The sequence below is a fragment of the Pipra filicauda genome, unplaced genomic scaffold, assembly GCF_003945595.2.
Source record: "Pipra filicauda isolate LSUMZ 115617 unplaced genomic scaffold, ASM394559v2 scaffold35_size7292922_pilon, whole genome shotgun sequence".
Taxonomy (NCBI): Eukaryota; Metazoa; Chordata; class Aves; order Passeriformes; family Pipridae; genus Pipra; species Pipra filicauda.
The window spans coordinates 28,047-46,084 of NW_024104487.1; the positions used below are offsets into that span (position 1 = coordinate 28,047).

The 18,038-nt window shown below is 48.0% G+C and overlaps 3 protein-coding genes across 4 annotated transcripts; 2 read left to right on the forward strand and 1 right to left on the reverse strand.

Annotated features, from left to right (window-relative positions):
• The first annotated feature begins 425 nt into the window (after positions 1-425).
• MALL (mal, T cell differentiation protein like) lies at positions 426-3,637 on the forward strand. Its single transcript, XM_027737409.2, has 4 exons — positions 426-1,343; positions 2,387-2,554; positions 2,660-2,788; positions 3,116-3,637. The coding sequence occupies exons 1-4, from the start codon at positions 1,242-1,244 to the stop codon at positions 3,176-3,178; spliced, it is 462 nt and encodes a 153-aa protein (XP_027593210.1). The 5' UTR covers positions 426-1,241; the 3' UTR covers positions 3,179-3,637.
• On the reverse strand, positions 3,466-12,538 carry ASB3 (ankyrin repeat and SOCS box containing 3). 2 transcript variants are annotated; one of them, XM_027737406.2, is made up of 10 exons: positions 12,314-12,538; positions 10,847-11,057; positions 10,402-10,560; positions 9,385-9,497; positions 8,879-9,014; positions 8,486-8,663; positions 7,018-7,215; positions 6,013-6,264; positions 4,845-4,978; positions 3,466-4,143 (listed from the first exon to the last, which is right to left on the reverse strand). In XM_027737406.2, the coding sequence occupies exons 2-10, from the start codon at positions 11,040-11,042 to the stop codon at positions 3,878-3,880; spliced, it is 1,632 nt and encodes a 543-aa protein (XP_027593207.1). In that variant the 5' UTR covers positions 11,043-11,057; positions 12,314-12,538; the 3' UTR covers positions 3,466-3,877. The 2 variants fall into 2 exon arrangements, with proteins under 2 accessions (XP_027593207.1, XP_027593208.1); XM_027737407.2 differs by lacking the exon at positions 12,314-12,538 and having other exon boundaries at positions 10,915-11,017.
• Positions 12,229-17,244, forward strand: CHAC2 (ChaC glutathione specific gamma-glutamylcyclotransferase 2). Its single transcript, XM_027737410.2, has 3 exons — positions 12,229-12,397; positions 14,364-14,399; positions 15,318-17,244. Exons 1-3 carry the CDS (start codon positions 12,263-12,265, stop codon positions 15,699-15,701), a joined length of 555 nt encoding a protein of 184 aa, XP_027593211.1. The 5' UTR covers positions 12,229-12,262; the 3' UTR covers positions 15,702-17,244.
• Positions 17,245-18,038: the final 794 nt, after the last annotated feature.

The window sequence follows — 18,038 nt, forward strand, 5'->3', positions numbered from 1 at the left end:
TCTCCCCCACTCAGGAGAAGGCTGGGCCATTCACAGGAATGTGCCTGACCTAACACACCTAACAGCTGGTGGGAATTCAGGGCACTGGCTCCCCTGGGATGGCTCCCTCCGTGCTGCCCCCTGTGCCAGCTGCTTTTCCCCGAGTGCCTTGTGACCGCAGTCTCCGTGTGCTGCCTCTTCCCAGGGGGAAGTTACTAATCCGGTTTCCCTTCAGTGCTGGAGCATCTGGATGCTTCCTGCAGCGTGATGGGGACATTGCCACTGTGTCTGATGGACTTAAGCCCGGGCCAGGCAGTTTTGCCCGGTGGGAAATGATTTAAAACAAGATCTTTCAAGCACAGCGCACGGAGCCCCAGAGCAGCTCCCACGGGAGCACCTGTGCCCTGGAGCCTCCGGAAATGCCACAGAGCACTTCCCCCGGCCTAGAAAGGGCTCAGACAGGAAACATGGATTTGATCTTTGGTCTGTGTCACACAAGGCTTGGCAGTTCCTGGGGCATCACCTGACTCTCCTAACACAGATGGGATATCTTACCGGGACAGTGTCCTCCTGCTGGAGCACATTGCCCCAGTTAGTGAGGTGATTCTGTCCCCTCTGGGTCACCTTCAGCCTTCCATCCCATCAGCTACTGGGGAGTTCTGGGGCGAGGCAGAGTCTGCTGGATGAAGCAGCGAGTGCCTCCCGAATCCAAAGTGCATCCATGAGGATGCAGAAATCCCAGCAACTCTCTCTCAAACCTTTCAGGGCACTTGGGAGCACAGGGGTAAACCCTCCCAGCTTGTTCCAGGGTGTTGCCTGTCGAAATCATCTGCCAGCCACTTCTGGAAGGTTGGATGTGCCTGCAGGGCGTGGAGGGGTCTGATGTGAACAAGGAGCAGAAACCTGAACAGAAAGGGGAGGAGGCAACAACACTGGAAGGGAAAATATTTCAGGCTTGGAAGCGTGCCAAGGACAGCAACTGTTTGCAGGAAACATTTCTGCCCCGGTGTGTAGGAAGTTTTCTCCTCTCCCCTCTGGGTAATGACCTTGAACTGACGGTGTGGCAGGGCCGGGGTCCCGCTGCCCTCCCAGCCCTGGCAGAGGGGCGTGTGGAGCCGCAGTGCCGGGCGGGTGCCGAGGGCTCCCGGGCCGGCGCGGTGCCAGCCTGGGCTGGTTCCTGTGATTACGTCCCGCGGGTGTGTCCCTTAAAACCCGGTGCAGGCGAGGGTGAGCCGAGTGATCCTGGTGTCAGCTGAGGAGACATGGCCTCGGTGGGTCCCTCCACAGCCTCCACACAGACCGCCCTGCCCTCCGGACCCGCCGTCTTCAAAACCATCCCCTACGCCTTCATCCTGCCCGAGATCGTGAGTATCCCGAGCTCCGCTGCGTTACGGCACCTGGCTCATGGCTAAATTCCTGGGAGCAGCCCCCAAATGATCCTGGACACAGCAGTTGTGGGAAGTAACATCTTGTCTTTGAGCCTGTGCTGGACAGGTGGTCTTCGTGACGGGGTTTTTTGGAACAGCTTGAGGACAAGGTACACTCCAGCTCCATCCCAGGGTCACTGGCTGCCGTAGGGCTGGGAGAGGCTGAAGAGCTGCTGGCTCCTCAGGGCACAAGCAGCTCTTGTTAGCACCTAGAAACTGCTTGAAAATCAAGGGAATTTCGCTCTCTGTATCAAGCCTGTCTGTGTCTATCCTGTATCGAGCCTTCCCAGGGGTTGAAGGCAATTGGGCGTCTTCTGATGTGTGACATTCCACGATTCTTTCAAGTGCTCGTGGGTCCAGAGGGCACCCGGTGCGACTGGCTGCAATAATAGCTGGTGTACTTTGACACTGGGCTGGAGACCCACACCCCGCTGCTCCACAGGCACAATCCCTGCTGTGCCAGTGGGCTCAGCTCCCCGCAGCAATTCCGGGCTTCGCCCACCGGAGCTGGGGTGGCACAGGGCGGCACAGGCTCATCCCGACAAACCCCTGGTGCTGTTTGTGCACAGTAAACCTGTTGGGTGGATCTAGAGCGAGCTACTGGCTCGGGGCTGGTGCGGGGAGCTGTGAGGAGGCCTCCTCATGCTGGATTTCAAGCCCTGAGAATTAACGAGCGGGGCAGGGCCGGGCGACGCTGTGGCCGTTCACCTTTCCCAGATAAAAGCCCAATTTTCTGCTCAAGGACCAAACGCCTCAGGGTGAGACATTTCCTTGTGTGGAAGGCGGCAGCAAACCTCTCCCTTTCGTAGGAACACTCACTTCCCATGAGTGTTCAAGGAAACCGGTGCCGCTGTCGTGCCGGGATGCTCCGGGAAGGATGCAGGGCTTCCGCTGGTGCTGGGGCCAGCCCAGGAGGGACTTAGAGGGAAGGAGTTTTCCTCATCCCGTGCTCACCCGAGGCGCCTGTTTGTCCCCGGCAGCTCTGTGGGACCTGGGTGTGGATCCTCGTCGCCGCTACCTCCGTGTCCCTCCCGCTGCTGCAGGGATGGGTGATGTACGTGTCCCTCACCTCCTGCCTCATCTCCCTGCTGCTCCTCCTCAGCTACCTCCTGGGCTTCCACAGGAACAGCGAGAACTGGAAAGTGCTGGTAAGGAGGGGCCGGGACGCTGGCAGCTGTCGGCAGGGAGGGTCCATCCCAGCCCTGTCCGGCTGTGTGTCCCTCTGGAGCACTCACCCGAGCCTTGCTTTGCAGGACAGTTTGTACCACGGTGCCACGGCCATCCTGTACATGAGCGCCGCTGTCCTGCAGGCCAACGCCACCATCAACTCTGAGTTCAGCTCCAACTCACCTCTCTACTACCAACTCAACAGTGCCGCCTCGGTGAGCGGGCCCAGAGCACCCCGGGCAGGCTGGAGAACCACAGTTCCCCCGGGAGAGGCAGCAGCAAACATTAAAGCCATGGCAGAGCCACCCCGAGCCCGGCAGCGTCTCACCGGGCAGAGCTTCAGCTCCTCACCTTGGCTGTGCTGTGCAGCCACCATGAGCTTCCAGGGTCCACCTTGCAGGGCTGGCTCCTGGGAAAAATTGGGAACTTTGCCTCTCCTTTGAGGCTTGGGGAGAGCTCTAGGCTGGGAGGCTTCACTGGGAGGAGGTGGGGTTGGACCCTCCCGGCTCACCCCAGCTTGTGCTCTTCTTCCTCCTGTGCAGTTCTTCGCCTTCCTCACGGCCTTCCTGTACATCCTCCACGCCTTCAGCATCTACTACCAGTGATCCCAGTGCTCCCAGCAGCTTCTCCTCTGCAGGACGAGGGCTTTCCCAGCGAGGGACCCTGCTGTGCTCCTCGAGATGTCCCTGCCCGGCCATGAGGACGGAGGGTCCTTTTTCACTTCACCAGAGGAGGGATTTTTGTTGGCACACGGTGGTGCCCATGGGGACATTCCCTGCCTTGCCCCGGGCTGAGCAAGGGGAGGGACTGGGCGCAGGCTCCAAGCCTCCAGCTCCGACATTCCGCCAAATATTGATGACCAAGGGAAGGGAAAAAAAAAAGAGAACCACTGTTCCTTCAGCAAACAATTTCCTTTCTTATGTTATTTGCCTTTCTCTGGTTCAGCTACATTCCTCCCCAACACATAAATTGGCAATAATGATGCAATACTGTGTTCCCTGACTGTCAGGTTGTGCCATTTGGTAAACGCTGTACTTGGAATAAAGCGTCGACTGACAGATTTTGACCACTCTGTAAGCCGTGTTCATTGAACAAGCTCATTTTATCCCCTAAGAGTTAGGAAAAAAAAAACAAACAAAACCAGAAAATGTTCGCTTCGAAAGCTACAACAGGCTTCTTAAACAATAAATCATAGAAGTCGTAGCAAAGTTATAGACGTAGTATAAAACTACAGCTTGAAAAGAATTCTTACAGCGGGTATTTACAGTCGTGTCTCCCAGTTCCCGTTACAAAACCTGCGGAGTTCAGGCACTGGTGTTGCTGGTGTCACTCCTCCCTGCATCCTCAGCCACGGAGGGAGCGGTGGGAGGAGCTGCCTGCTCTCCCTGCCCCGGGGGATCCTCCAGGTCTGGGATAGCGTTGACCCGCAGCACGTCCAGGTAGAGCAGGTACTCCTGGAGGCACACCGGCAGCGGCAACTCCCGGATGGCGCGCTCCGAGCGCAGCCGGTCGCTCCTCAGCAAGGACCGGATCTCCAGCCGGCACAGGTGAGACAGGGGCGGAATGAAGGCTGGAAAATTGAACCCCGAGTCAATCAGGGACACCGTGGGACCGCCTGCAGTTCCCTGGATCCCACCCCGGGCTCCGGCAGCTCTCCCCAGTGAAGGGATTTGCAGGTCCTTGAATTCTTCTGTTCCCTTTCCTTTGCCCCCCCAGCTCCCTTTCCCTCTTCAGCTGCGGTCACTGGGTGCTCTTACAACACAAATATATTTACTAATAGCAAAGGAAACAAAGAGGGAACTTCACCTCAATTTCCCCAAATAAACCGTTGTGGTTTTCTTTTAGCTCCAAAAACATCCTTCTGGCCTCAAACATTCCAAAGGAAGCATTATTAAATGACATTATCACCTACACGTTTCAGAAATCATTACAGATCTTTTAAAGAAGAACTGGCTTTGAAAGGAGTCACTAACAGACACCTGAGCACAATTTTTTGGTCACACCTGTGTTAAAGCTGCTTTTCTGAAGGGTGAACTGCCAAAAATTTCTGGGCAACCAATTGAATATTTTGGCTGACCACATTTTTGAGCAGATTTGATTTTTTTTATGGTTTGTATTTTAATTACCGTCCAAAGCTTTGGACAGAACAGGACAGACACCCCACTGGAAATACAAATCAAATTAAAAAAATAATTTGGAATATCAAATAAAAAAATAACTTGGAAGCTGGCATACACACAGACTTTTTTTTCTCCTGCCTCTTCTGCTTACCAAAGTGGCTCTTGGGAGTCCAGGTGAACTTCTCCTTGTATTGGGAAAGGTATTCCTCCACACCTCGAGGAAGTCTGCTCCAGTTCATGAACTCCAGGACAAAGTTAAGGACGTTCTCACTCGCAGAGAAAATCCTGCATGACAAAAACTCCCCTGAAATACCATTTTACACAACAGCATAAATAGAATAATGAGAACAACACAGAGAGAGAGCTTTTCTGACAAATCCTTAACAACCTTCATCCCAAGCCTAGAAACAGGAAGCCACTACAGAGAAATCCCAAGTAATTCTACAGCACAAGTCTTTACTGATGTAATTTTATTTCCCTCCGTTTCCTTCCAAAACTAAGTTATTTTTCTAGATGACGGTGTGATGGGTGTTACATTAAAAAGTGGGTGTTTAAACAGAGGAAGTAATTGCTATAAAAAGTATTTGTGGGTTAGGGAATAAAATATCAAAAAGCACCATGTGGGATATGCAAGGACAGTGAGATTTGTTCAGTCACTGAGTTGCAACCTTGTGGGGTGTTTACTACAGCCAGCAGAAAATACAAATATTTCAGGACTTTAAACAGGAGTTGAATTCTGTAGTGCCCAACTAAATATAAAACATCACCAAGCCGTTATTTGTATGTGGAAAAACTTAAATTAAAAAAAAAAAAAACAAAACACAAAAAAATAAAGCCCAGACTGGAACATTTGCCACATTGTTTTGTTTAACAATCTTGAATCGCATCCGTTTCCTCTCCTCCCAGCCCTGGCCCGGCTTCACTTCCCATTTGCTTCCCATCCCATCTCTCCTGACCTATTTCTCCCATTTGAAATCCTTCTTACCATTGCTGCATTACAGTATTTACACACACCTACAAAATCTGAGCTAAATTTGGGGGCTCTTAAGAGATGTTCTATATAGAAGTCGGGCAGTGATGCCTTTCTCCGGGGGAGTGGTATAAAGCAACCTCCCTCCAGTCTGGCTTTCTTCCTACACCGATTTTTTTTCCTGGCTCCAGACGTTGTGGCGTGCGAATGATTTATCTCAGACTTTCCACAGCCCCTCCCATTCCTGATCGTGGCAACTGATTATCAAGGCCCATCCTGGGAAAGCCCAGGTTATAACCCAAGCTTTGCCCGTGGTATTTAGCAAGTAGGGGAGAGGGGCTCTGCTCACCAGAGGGCACACATGAAATTCAGGGGGTCAAAGCCAGCCAGGAGCAGGGAGGGCAGCCACTGCTTGTATTCCTTGTGCACCGTGTTGCTGTAGTGGATAAAATCCGTTAATTCCTCCCCGGAGGGCAGGGAACAGCCCAGCCTCAGGAAGCGCCGAAACAAAGCGAACTTCTTATGGCACAGGCAGTGTCCCAAGTTAACGGCCCGGAGGGTGATCCCGTGCTTCAGGAGAACGTCGATGAAGTGAAAATACCTGGGAACAGGGAGGAGGAACATCCCCTCAGAAAGCATCTCCCACTTTCAGCATCCGTATTTGCAGGGAGCTCCGGTTTTAAAAATAAAACCATTTCACTGCAATCCTTTTGTCGTTATCCATCACAACAAGGTGATGACGTGATAACGGCGTGATAACGACTGAGATTATGACTGATAATTAGCGCGCTGCTTTTTAGCTTGGTTAATGATTAGAGGGCACATCTCTTCAGGAAAGTGGTGATATATGTTACCTGTCTCATTCACAGGACATTTAAGTAATTACCTGCTCTGCATCCCTTCCTAAATTATTTAAATTATTTATTATTAAGCAACACCAGGACAGAAGGGGGGGAAAAAAACAATAGGCAAGGATTTTTAAAGACAACTTCCTAGGAGCATGCCATGGACTAAATTCCCCACTAATGAACCTCTAATGAATTTAAAGGCAGCACCTAAGCCATCAATTTTGATCCACATAAGTGAAAAGCTCTGTTGGAATCTGGGTTTAAAGAAGATTTAAAAGCCTTTATTGAAGATGTTTTCCCTAATGCAGCACACGAGCCACACAGCAGGACTTGGCATTAATATTCCCAAGGAGGAGTGTCTGCAAAGGGGGAACTAAACAGAATTCTGGAAAAAATGCTAAATGACAGGCAACAACTGAGGGAGGAAGGTGGGAAAGTGCACGTTTGAAGTTAAATAAAAGGTGATATAAGCATGAATAGTTTCAAAACAGAAGAGGTTTCCTTACTCTTTTTGGAAGATCATGCACATGGGGGATCTGCAGTCGAAGTCAAGGCACTCCTGAGCATCTGGGCTGAAGCCCTGTTTGAGCAGCATTTCCAGACACGCCCCGTCCCCTCCGTATATGGCGGAATACACAGGGCTCAGTTTGCCCTTGCCCTTGTCACAGATCCGGTCAGTAACTGGGATCAGCAGCTCCAGGATCCTGCAAATATATCAAACCACTGGTTTCTGATCTCGTGCCACGATTCATTTTAAACACACAGCCATTTTTCACACGGTTTGGAAGAAAATCCGGATTTTTCACTCCCGAGCTTGCACAGAACAACCTTGATAACTCCATACACAGGTCCTTGGCAAACACCGTGCTTTGGCATGGATCTAGGCTGGAAATAAATATTTTAATCCAAACCAGGGACAGCTCTTTCCTATTATCCCCCACTCATTTTTAGAGCTGCACATTAAATCCAGACTTTTCTGAAGTCTGGAATCAAACTGGAAATGTGAGTTGCAAATAAAAATTAATATTTAGTGGAACAGAAAATTCCTTCTGTTCATAGCTCACAGCTCCAGGCTACATCACATTAGTGACAAACACCAGTTCCTTTACTACTGAACCTTACTGGTCCTGCTTAGGGGTCACCAGTTATGTGCAAATATATGTGCAAATCATGGAGTTCCTGAGAGCTCCTTCTCCCCAGTGTCCTGCTATTCCAGAAACTTCCTTCCACTCTTGGCTTTCTGCAGTGGAACTGACTTGTATCACTCAAACTGGCCAAAGCTACAAATGCATTTCTGGAAGGGTTAAAGGGACTGTTTTGTGGCTTTGATTTTTCTGACTGGTTCAGCTAACTTAATATTTGCACATAATTACTTCTGCTACTTACTGGTTAGGAATATAATTCTAATTAGCAGCTGTTTGAGCCATGTATAAAGCCATGTCATTTATGTTTTATAATGGAGAGTAAAATGGCCATGAAGTGAATTGGTATCTGGTTCAGCACTGTGGAAAACCCTCTAAACTCATTAGAAAGTGGATCAAATCCAGGTTAGAAGCCGAATTAAAAATTATACAACCAAAGAATGGTTGAGGTTGGAAGGGACCTTAAAGATGATCCAGTTCCACCCCCTGCCATGGGCAGGGACACCTTCCATTAGCTCAGGTTCCTCCAAGCCCCATCCAACCTGCCCTTGGACACTCCCAGGGATGGGGCAGCCACAGCTTCTCTGGACAACCTGTGCCAGGGCCTCTCCACCCTCACAGGGAAGGATTTTTTCCCAATATCCCATCTAAACCTACTCTCTGTCAGTTTGAAAGAGACTACTAACACGCATTTAAAATGTGAAAAGAATCAGGACTTCTAAACTACAAATCAGTCTGAACGCTCATTTTTCTTCCTTTTAGGCCCGAGCTTCCTCCCTGGGGATTATATTTGTGTCACCAGAATCTTCTGGACGCCTTTCCCACCACCTACTTTGCATGGCCCATTTCAGCCGCGGCGTGAATCGGTAACTGCCACTGGTCCTCGTTGCAGTAGAGGTTTGGGTCTGCCCCTGCTGCCAAGAGCAGCTCCACGCATTCCAAGTGTCCCTCCTGCGCAGCAATCAGCAGGGGGGTGGCTCTGTCCTTGGCCTGGCAGTTGAGGTCTGCACCTGACACAAAACAAAACCAAAGTCACACGTTGGCCGGTGATTATTTTTCCCCGGTGTGACTCCAAACTCAACGAGTTTTCCACAGCAATAAGGAAAGAAAAAAAAAACAAACCACCCCAACCTAAAATTTCAGATTACGTGCAAGAGCAGAACTAAAATTGTGTTTAGTGACAGCTGATGAAGGTTCAAAAAGGGAAATGAAGGCTCATTATTACCGTGGGACACCAGCAGCCGCAAACTCTCCAGCTGGCCATACTGAGCAGCGACAAACAGGGGGGTAATTCCAAAGTCATCCCTACAGTTCTTGCTTGCCCCTTTCTCCAGGAGGATTTCCATTATCTCAGTGGAACCCTGAAATAAGTATTTTTACTCTCAACCAACGGAAAAGCAAGGAAATTACATAACCTGTTTTCCCCCCACACACTCCAAACTGAAATAAGACACAATATGTCAGTATTCTACAGATGCATTGAATAATTAATGGTCAAATAAATCAGACAAGTTTCAATTCATTTATCACATTTGCTCGTTTATGTGATAAGTACAAATGGTAATTAAATGAGTTTATTAGCACCATGAAGCCAACATATTTGTAAGTACAACCTTATGACTGCTTAGGTTGGTTAGGAAAATGTATCCAATAAAAATGCAATAAAATAAATAAATTATCACTCAGAACACACCAGTGACATGGAAATTACAGGATGTGCTTAAAGGTTACCTGAAAAGAAGCTTGGTGCAAAGAATTCCATCCAGACCAACAATGAGGACCTTCAATATTTGCTCCGTGTTGGAGCAGAAACTTTATGACCTCTGTGTGTTTATTTTCAACAGCTTCAGTAGAACAGTAATTAAAAAAAAAAAAAAAGGAAAAATAATTATTATTAAAGAACTTTCAAAAGAAAGAATTTAAATATTTGGATTTACAAACTCGCTGAAAAACTCAAAAGGTCTCACTGCCAACTTCCTGACATAATAATCAGAATTATTTTAAATTTGTCTTATTTCTTCTTACTGTCTTTTGTGTTTACGCCCCAAAACCGTGTTGGAGAATGGAAATTATCCATGAAGTTTTCAGTTAAACTTGTTAAAATTCCACCTCCACTGTGTTAAGACAGATAACAAAAGCAAGTTTCTCTCCTCCCTCTTTCCCATGGAACATGGAGACAGTTCCACAGTAGACAATGAACTGCATGGATGCCCAAATTCCCCCTGTCTTGGAATAGACTTGGAAACAAAGGTAAAACGGGACCTGTGATGTTTGCCTGGCTATGGAGGTAAAACAATAAACACATTTAATCAGATGAGTTAGACCCTGAGGATTCACCGTTTAAAGTATTTAATTATGTCAAACATAAATCATAGAAGAAATGCTAAAATGGTGGACCTTGATTACTAAACTAGGAATGGCAAAAATTAGTCTTTTCACGCAAGAGGTAGGGAGGAATTAAAATAAAACCAAAAGGACTTGAAACAGCCTCATCCATATGGTAATCCTGTACCTCCTAGAGCTTTCCTGTGCTAGGAACAAAGAAAAGGTGATGCAGCAAACCAATTTGGTTTGACAGTTTTGTTTTAAAACACTGCCCGAAACAGATTTATCCATAAATATAAAAGGGGGATTTCCAGAGCCACTCCATGTCTGAGCCTAAACCTTGGTGTTCAGGCTACAAATCTATGGGACACGGAACAGGAACTTAATTTAAAGTTGGTTTTTTGGGATTTCAGGAAAGCTGACCTAGGAAGAGCGGGGTGGTGGCATCGGTGGTGACATCGTTGAGGTCAGCCCCGGCTTCCAGGAGGACACGGAGACATTCCAAGGCCCCGTGACGTGCCGAGAGGTGCAGAGCACACAGCCCTTCGAACGTCCTCGAGTGGATGTAGTCATCAGATGGGGCTACAGAGAGGGAGGAGGAGGGGGAAAGTGGGATATTCAGCAGCAAAGTACCAAAATACAGTTATTTCGAGAAAACAAGGGAGTTATTCGAGATGTGTGGCCTACAAATGTGCCTCTTCCAAATGTCACTGGCGAACCACAACCTGCCAATTTCTCTTTACCACAGCTGTGAAACCACGCAGAAACTCCCAAAACAAGTTAAGAACACGATAAATCTACATCGTTTCTATTTTCTACGACAGGGCAATCGAGCAGAAAACCACACTATTTACTATGTTCTCTTTACCTGCACGAATGAGCAGCCTCAGGCACTCACTGGAATTGTGTGCTGCCGCTTCGTGGATGGGCACCCACCTCCTGTTATCCGGGACATCGATGCTGTATCCCTGAGCAATTAATTTCCTCAGGATTTCAACGTTCCCTTCCCTGGCTGCCAGGCCCACGGCCGAGCACCGGTCGGAATAGGCCTCCGTGAAATCCATCCTTGGGATCGAACTCTGCAGGAGGGAGAGAGGAGGGGAAAAAAAAGAGATGCGTGTTGGTACAACCTATGTAAGAGAGAGGTGTTTGTTTGTTTTGCAGAGGATTCGGTTTGGTTTTTTGGGTTTGGAGGAGGGTGGTTGGTTGTGGGGTTGGGAGATGGCTGTTAGTGGGATTTGGGGGGAGATGGCTGTTTGTGGGGTTGGGAGGAGGTGGTTGTTGGGGGGCTGGGGGAGATGGTTGAGGGGCTTGGGGATAGAGGTTGTTTGTGGGGTTAGGAGGTGGTTGTTTGTGGGAAGATTGTAGGGTTGGGGGAGATGGTTGTTTAGAAGGTGGTTGATTGTGGGGATTGGCAGAAGGTTGTTGGCAAGGTTTGGGGGGGGAGGTTGTTTGTGGGTTGGGGGGGGGAGAGATGGTTGGTGGGAGACAGTTGTTCGGTGGGTTTGAGGGGGACTGTCAGTGGGGTTGTGGGGAGGTAGTTCGGGGGCTTGGGGGGGTGTGGTTGTGGGGTTTGTGGGAGGTTGTTTGTGGGGTTGGGGGGAGAGATGGTTGGTTGGGAGACGGTTGGTTGGTGGGTTTGAGGGGGATTGTCAGTGGGGTTGTGGGGAGGTAGGTTGGTGGGTTTGGGGGGGTGGTTGTGGGGTTTGTGGGAGGTGGTTGCGGGGTTTGGGGGGGAGACATGGTTGGTTGGGAGATGATTGCTTGGTGGGTTTGAGAGGGATTGTCAGTGGGGTTGTGGGGAGGTAGTGTTGTGGGTTTGGAGGGGGTGGTTGTGGGGTTTGTGGGAGGCGGTTGCGGGGTTTGGGGGTGAGGTTGTTTGTGGGGTTGGGGGACAGTGGTTTGGTAGGTTTGAGGGGGACTGTCAGTGGGGTTGCGGGGAGGTAGTGCGGTAGGTTTGAGGGGGACTGTCAGTGGGGTTGCGGGGAGGTAGTGCGGTGGGTTTGAGGGGGACTGTCAGTGGGGTTGCGGGGAGGTAGTGCGGTGGGTTTGTGGGAGGTGGTTGCAGGGTTTGGGTGCCTGTTGGGCGGAGGTGGTTATCTGGGGGACTTGCGGGCGGTCTTTAGGGGGATAAGCGGCTCTCCCCGGTCGGCAGGGACCGCGCCAGCCCCGGCCCGTCCCCGTGCCCCGCGCGGCCCTGAGGGCAGGCGGCGGGCGGCGGTGCCGGTGCCCCCGCCCGGAGCCGCCCCGCGGCTGCGCGCAGGCCCCGCCGGGCCGGGCCGCCATGTGGGTGTTCGGCTACGGCTCCCTCATCTGGAAGGTGGATTTCCCCTACCAGGAGAAGCTGGTGGGGCGCGTCCGGGGCTACAGCCGCCGCTTCTGGCAGGGCAGCACCGACCACCGCGGGGTGCCGGGCAAGGTGAGCCGCGCCGGGGCCGGGGGGAGCGCGGCCCTCAGTGCCGGGCCGGGCACAGGCCCCGCCCGCCGCCGGACGGGCACCGGCGACGACTGCAAAAAAACACAACAGACAGCGTGAGGGACTGCTAAAAGAGGGGCTCGGGAACGGCCAGAGCTGTTCTTGAGGCTGTTAGATACCTGAGGGGGAAACCCCTCGGTGAGGGCAAACCCCTCGGGGCGGGCGCCGGGCTGTGCACAGGGAATGGGAAAAGGCAGTAACCTCCTCGCTTTGTATTTCAACTTCTTCTGCTCTCAGATCAAAAAATGCACGGATGAGGAAATATTTAAAACCCGACTGGAAAAGGAGAAAATAAAATTTAAAAAAAAAAAAAAAAAAAAAGAAAAACAGAAAACTAACAAGAAAAGAAACAAAAATTCCCAAGGGAGTGACATTCCCAGTGTCACGAAGACATAATGGGAGTGAGGATAAAGTGTAACCTGCACCCCGTAACTCCACTGTAAACCTGGAATAAGGCTTTAAAAGAGCTCCTCCTGCAGAGAAAAAAAAAAAAAGCTTAAGGATTATTTTAAAATAACAGCTTGCTGTGTGTGGCTTTAAGGATTATTTTAAAATAACAGCTCGCTGTGTGTGGCGTGGAAGGAAGTTTCATCTAGGTGTAAATAACACGATAAAAACACCTCGCACAGAGCTTAGAGATAACACGGCTTGAGCCGCCACTGCTCCTTCAGTCCTGATACGTGTTAAAAAACAGCAATAAAACGAGGAAAAAGCAGCTCTTCAAAGTATACAGCAACTTACACCTTAGTTGTACTTAAAAAAATTGTCAGAGAATTACTCCCAGTAGTACAAGCAGTAATTAATCCCTCTATCAATAAGTAGTTAGTTATTTGTTCCTTACTGTTTGTTTTGGGTAGTTCCAGGCGAGCCAAGGACTCTGCAAACCAATATACTAAATACCCTACCCTTCCCTGGGCAAACAGATCCTTCTCCCACCACACACACCACCTGAACACGAAGAACCTCTCAGTACCTCCCTTCGTATTAAATCAAATTAATTCAGATGCAATTTAATGCAGTTAGGCTGCAGTTCTGTAAGGATAAAGTTGTTTTCCACCCCAGAATGTCTCTTCAATCCACGATTTACAAAAATCTTCTTGACCAGTACTGAGGGCACAAGTTATGGGAGCATTAATAGCTATGGAAAAAACTTTCCAAAAGGAACACCTAAGTTATCTTCCATGAATCACGGGAACAGACCTATTTCTCCTCAGGAAATAGGAATCATTTGGTGTTCATGTAGTTTTGTTGCCTTATTTTATCAGTCAGATCAGGAATAGAGGGCTCATGCTGGGAGAGAACTCATTTGATGCCAAAATTAGCGATTTTAAACTGCAGATGTAGTTCAGCATAGGGGTTTATACTTTAAAATTTTATAAAAGGAATTTCAACTATTGTGTTTCCAGTATTTACACACTGGCTTCTTACTCTCCCTACAAAGAAGTATCTTCTTGGGAAAAATAAGCCATTTGCAAGGTATTCTCCCTCTGTCCAGCGAGGCCCCAAGGGCTCCTTGAGGACAGTTTTACATTAATGAAACCGTTAATTATCACTGTTACTGTACTGTTAATAAATAATCACTGTTTTAAACTGGAATAGAATTCAGTCTGGACAGCACATGTAAAGCAAGGACGTTGAAACCCTCCCCATTTCTGACTGCCCTTCATTTAATTTCTGTGTTGCAGACACCGTCCACTCAGAATTTAACATTCAGTTTATCAAAGTTAGTCTGATACAGATCAAAAGCTATTCTCAGAAAATATTTATACTGGATCTAGACCGTATTGGGATTGTCTTGGATTAGTTCTCTGAGTCTTTCATTGTTTTTTTTCTCGCTTTGTTTTAGTTTTGCTCATGATTTAGGGTAAAAGCCTCTAACTGAGTTATGGTTTCTTCTTTTACATTTCAGCCTGGAAGAGTTGTGACTCTGGTTGAAGATGCTGAGGTACAGAACTCCTGTCTGTCTCTGTGTCCAGAATGTCCTGTTGAATTCCCAATCTCTCTTAATTGTTGCTTCTTTACAAGCAAACAATTGTATTATCTTTAGGGAAAAGTTCTCCTAGTGTTTCTTGGAGTTACACCAATGGCTCTTGATTGTTTCAAATAATCAATCTAAACTCAGAACTTGGTTGTAGTTTGGGTCTGTTATTACCAAAGGGACATTTTAAAGTGTTTTCTGGAGTAGTCACTTTGGCCACCCAGTTGTAAGATGCAGAATTTGATATAAACATATATCAAACATACATCATTTGATGTAAACATCAAGTGATGTGACAAGTCTGCTCTAATTTCAGCATCACCTCCTGCAGTTGAACAAGGTGTAGCCTGATTTTGAAGGTACCTGGGCAGCCCACAGCAGTGCAGGAGAGGCTGAGGGAGCTGGGGTTCTTTAGGCTGCAGAGGAGGAGGCTCAGGGGAGACCTCCTCGTTCTCTGCAACTCCCTGACAGGAGGGTGTAGCCAGGTGGGGGTCAGGCTCTTCTCCCAGCAACCAGCAGTAGGACAAAAGGGCTGGGTCTTCAGCTGTGCCAGGGGAGATTTAGGTTGGATATTAGGAAGGAATTTTTTCCAGAGAGAGCGCTCAGCCGTTGGAATGGGCTGGCCAGGCAGGGGGTGGATTCTCCGTCCCTGGAGGTGTTTAAGGACAGACTGGATGTGGCATCAGTGCCATGGGCTGGGAACCACGGCGGGGTTGGATCAAGGGTTGGACTTGATGATCTCAGAGGTCTTTTCCTGAGATTCTCTGATTCTATGAACTGCCTAAATAAAGCAGCCCTTTCAAAGAAACAGCCACAGGACTGCAAAAGTTGGTTTAAGAGAGTTTTGCCAAAATCCTGAGTACCCTTTGGGTGTCCTTTGTCCAGGGGTGCGTGTGGGGCGTGGCCTACCGGCTGCCGGCGGGGCAGGAGGGCGAGGTGATGGCGCACCTGGACTTCAGGGAGAAGGGGGGCTACAGGACCACGAGCGTCATCTTCTACCCCAAGGACTCGTCGGTGCAGCCCTTCGAGGTGCAGCTCTACATCGGCACCCGCGACAACCCCAACTACCTGGGCCCCGCGCCGCTGGAGGACATCGCGCGGCAGATCCTGGGCGCCGCCGGGCCCAGCGGCCGCAACACCGAGTACCTCTTCGAGCTGGCCAACTCCATCCGCAGCCTCGTCCCCGAGGACGTGGACGAGCACCTCTTCTCCCTGGAGACGCTGGTCAAGGAGCTCTTGAAAAAGCACCAGCCCCCCAATTGTCTATAAAGCCACGTCCCGCTCTCTCTAACGACCTGGTCCCGCCTCCAGAGGAGTTTTGTGGCTCTGGTAACTGGGAGGAGCGTTTCTCTGTGCTGTGCTACCTTAATTAGCGGTGCATATCTTTAATTAACGCTGCGTTCAGAATAGGAGTCGGTCATTAAAACTACCAGAATCGTTCATTTCAGCAGGGAAAACGTTTTAGGTGTGGTTTTGGTAGCTTAGCCTTCCATCCAAAGACTACACCTGCATGGGAATCTCACTAAGCTTCTCTTTGTTTAAAGATATATATATATATATTTTAATTATTATTTCAGGTTTAGTATTAAATCTTTAGATTATTTTTAAATAGCATATTCTAAATAGCTTATTTTTAAAATCAGCATTCAGAGACAAGTCCCACAGATCTAACTGGTGGTTTCTTGTGATTCAAGACCACAGTGCTACTACAGAGAGAAATTTTGCACAGTGGAGCATTTATATCAATGTTCAGCTGCTCTGAAATGAAGTTATTCCACTGAATTAGTCATCTTGACCTTTATGTATTAATTTATCCTTAAATACAGAGGATAAACCTCTTTATTGTCAAGGAAACAATTCCTTTTATTGTCAAGTCCTGACTTGGACTCAAACGAGCCATAACCTCTCAGTGCCTCATTTCACTTTTTAATCCTAATATAAAGAATAAACCCCAAATGGTAAAATTAGCTAAGAACAGGACTTGAAGTCACAACCCAGCGAGAAGAGAAACTCTCACGTCTGTTACTTTTAAACGCTGTTGTTTTTCTCTTAAAAAATCCACCCAGCTCCGAGGACAGATTTTTAAGCCTGTTTTCAGGGATTCACTGACAGGAGGTAATGAAGGAAGGAACCCTCTTTTCAGTGACATCCCAAGAGGGTTGGGGAGCCCCCAGTTTAGGCCAGTCGGCTTCCTGACTCAACCCATCAGCACATGGAATTTCCGTCCCAACGCGGATCTGTCTCGCTCCTCAAAAATTTATTTTTATTAACTTTTAACAAAGTATATTTTTATATCTTAACGTAAATGGTCCTGTTTCAACCACCAGGTAACGTCTGTTCTCTCAGCCAGGGAATGTGTCTTTAGTGGCTGCTTGGAGGCCTGGATTCTGCACCAGTAATTGCAAGAAATGTCTCTTTTCTCCTAAAAAGGTCACCCCTTTCTCTTCTTTGCATCTTCCTGGTTTAGACTTGTGAAAGTAAAACCACGTGCAACGGCATGAACACTGTCTGCTCTCTTAAAAATTCTTTCTAAATTTAAAAATTCTTTCCTCAAAGACTGAGCCTTGTTCCTTAAAACAGGGCAGGGGGGTGCTCTGTGCTCACTAATGATCCCAAACCATCAAGGATGATTCTCTCTCTAAAACTCTCACTATTTAAGCACTGTGATTCTGTGTAGCTCCACGTGTTCTGTCTTTAATTGTCTTCAAGGCTTTGTTGGTTCATTTCCTTCCCAAATCCATAAAACATGGCAATAATACACAGTGTATGTGTACAACTCCAGTGCAATAAAAATGCATCGCGTTGACTAACAGGGTTGTAAGTTTCCAAAAATGTTATTTTTAAAGTGCGTCCATAGGAGGATGGACATCAAGGTGTGTCTTAATTACACCCAAATGCGCTGGGAGTGAGGATGAAAAACAAAACACAACAGCTCCTATAAACTGTGTCACCTTAGAAATTAATTAAAGCACGGGAAATAGAATAATAAAGATATAAATGTGTTCTCGCTGCGCGGGATTGGAGCCACTGCTCTCCCTGCAGGTTTGGTCACCACCAAAAGCCTTTCAGTCACCACAAAAAAAATTAATGTACACCTTTTATAGGCCATTTAGGCTTCTTTTTTTTTTTTTCTCCTGCTGGTTCAAACTCAAGATATATTTGTGGAAATTATAGAGATTTTAGATACGGCTTCACTACACGAGCACACACACACAAAGCTACTGCTAAACCTGTTCCCAATCTTGCCCTGTGCATATTAATTTATCCTTAAATGCAGAGGATAAACCTCTTTATTGTCAAGGAAACAATTCCTTTTATTGTCAAGTCCTGACCTGGACTCCAACAAGCCATAACCTCTCAGCGCCTCATTTCACTTTTTAAGCCTAATATAAAGAATAAACCCCAAACGGTAAAATTAACTTAAGAACACGACCTGAAGTCACAACCCAGCAAGAACAGAAACTCTCACATCTATTACTTTTATGTGCTGTCGTGACCCCTTCTCTTAAAAATTTATATATACATACAAGCGTGTATATACACATACACACACACGTATATATACATAACTGTGTATATACACGCACATCTATTTATATACAGTGT

Bases quoted from the DNA above. Each gene is read 5' to 3' on its own strand.
- MALL (XM_027737409.2), top strand. From the start codon at position 1,242: ATGGCCTCGGTGGGTCCCTCCACAGCCTCCACACAGACCGCCCTGCCC. The intron at 1,344-2,386 runs GTGAGTATCCCG...TGTCCCCGGCAG, and splicing joins CCTTCATCCTGCCCGAGATC to CTCTGTGGGACCTGGGTGTG. The intron at 2,555-2,659 runs GTAAGGAGGGGC...CTTGCTTTGCAG, and splicing joins GCGAGAACTGGAAAGTGCTG to GACAGTTTGTACCACGGTGC.
- ASB3 (XM_027737406.2), bottom strand. From the start codon at position 11,042: ATGGATTTCACGGAGGCCTATTCCGACCGGTGCTCGGCCGTGGGCCTG. The intron at 10,561-10,846 runs GTAAAGAGAACA...CCCTCTCTGTAG, and splicing joins GAGGCTGCTCATTCGTGCAG to CCCCATCTGATGACTACATC. The intron at 9,498-10,401 runs GTCAGCTTTCCT...GTTCTACTGAAG, and splicing joins CACCACCCCGCTCTTCCTAG to CTGTTGAAAATAAACACACA.
- CHAC2 (XM_027737410.2), top strand. From the start codon at position 12,263: ATGTGGGTGTTCGGCTACGGCTCCCTCATCTGGAAGGTGGATTTCCCC. The intron at 12,398-14,363 runs GTGAGCCGCGCC...TTTACATTTCAG, and splicing joins ACCGCGGGGTGCCGGGCAAG to CCTGGAAGAGTTGTGACTCT. The intron at 14,400-15,317 runs GTACAGAACTCC...TCCTTTGTCCAG, and splicing joins CTCTGGTTGAAGATGCTGAG to GGGTGCGTGTGGGGCGTGGC.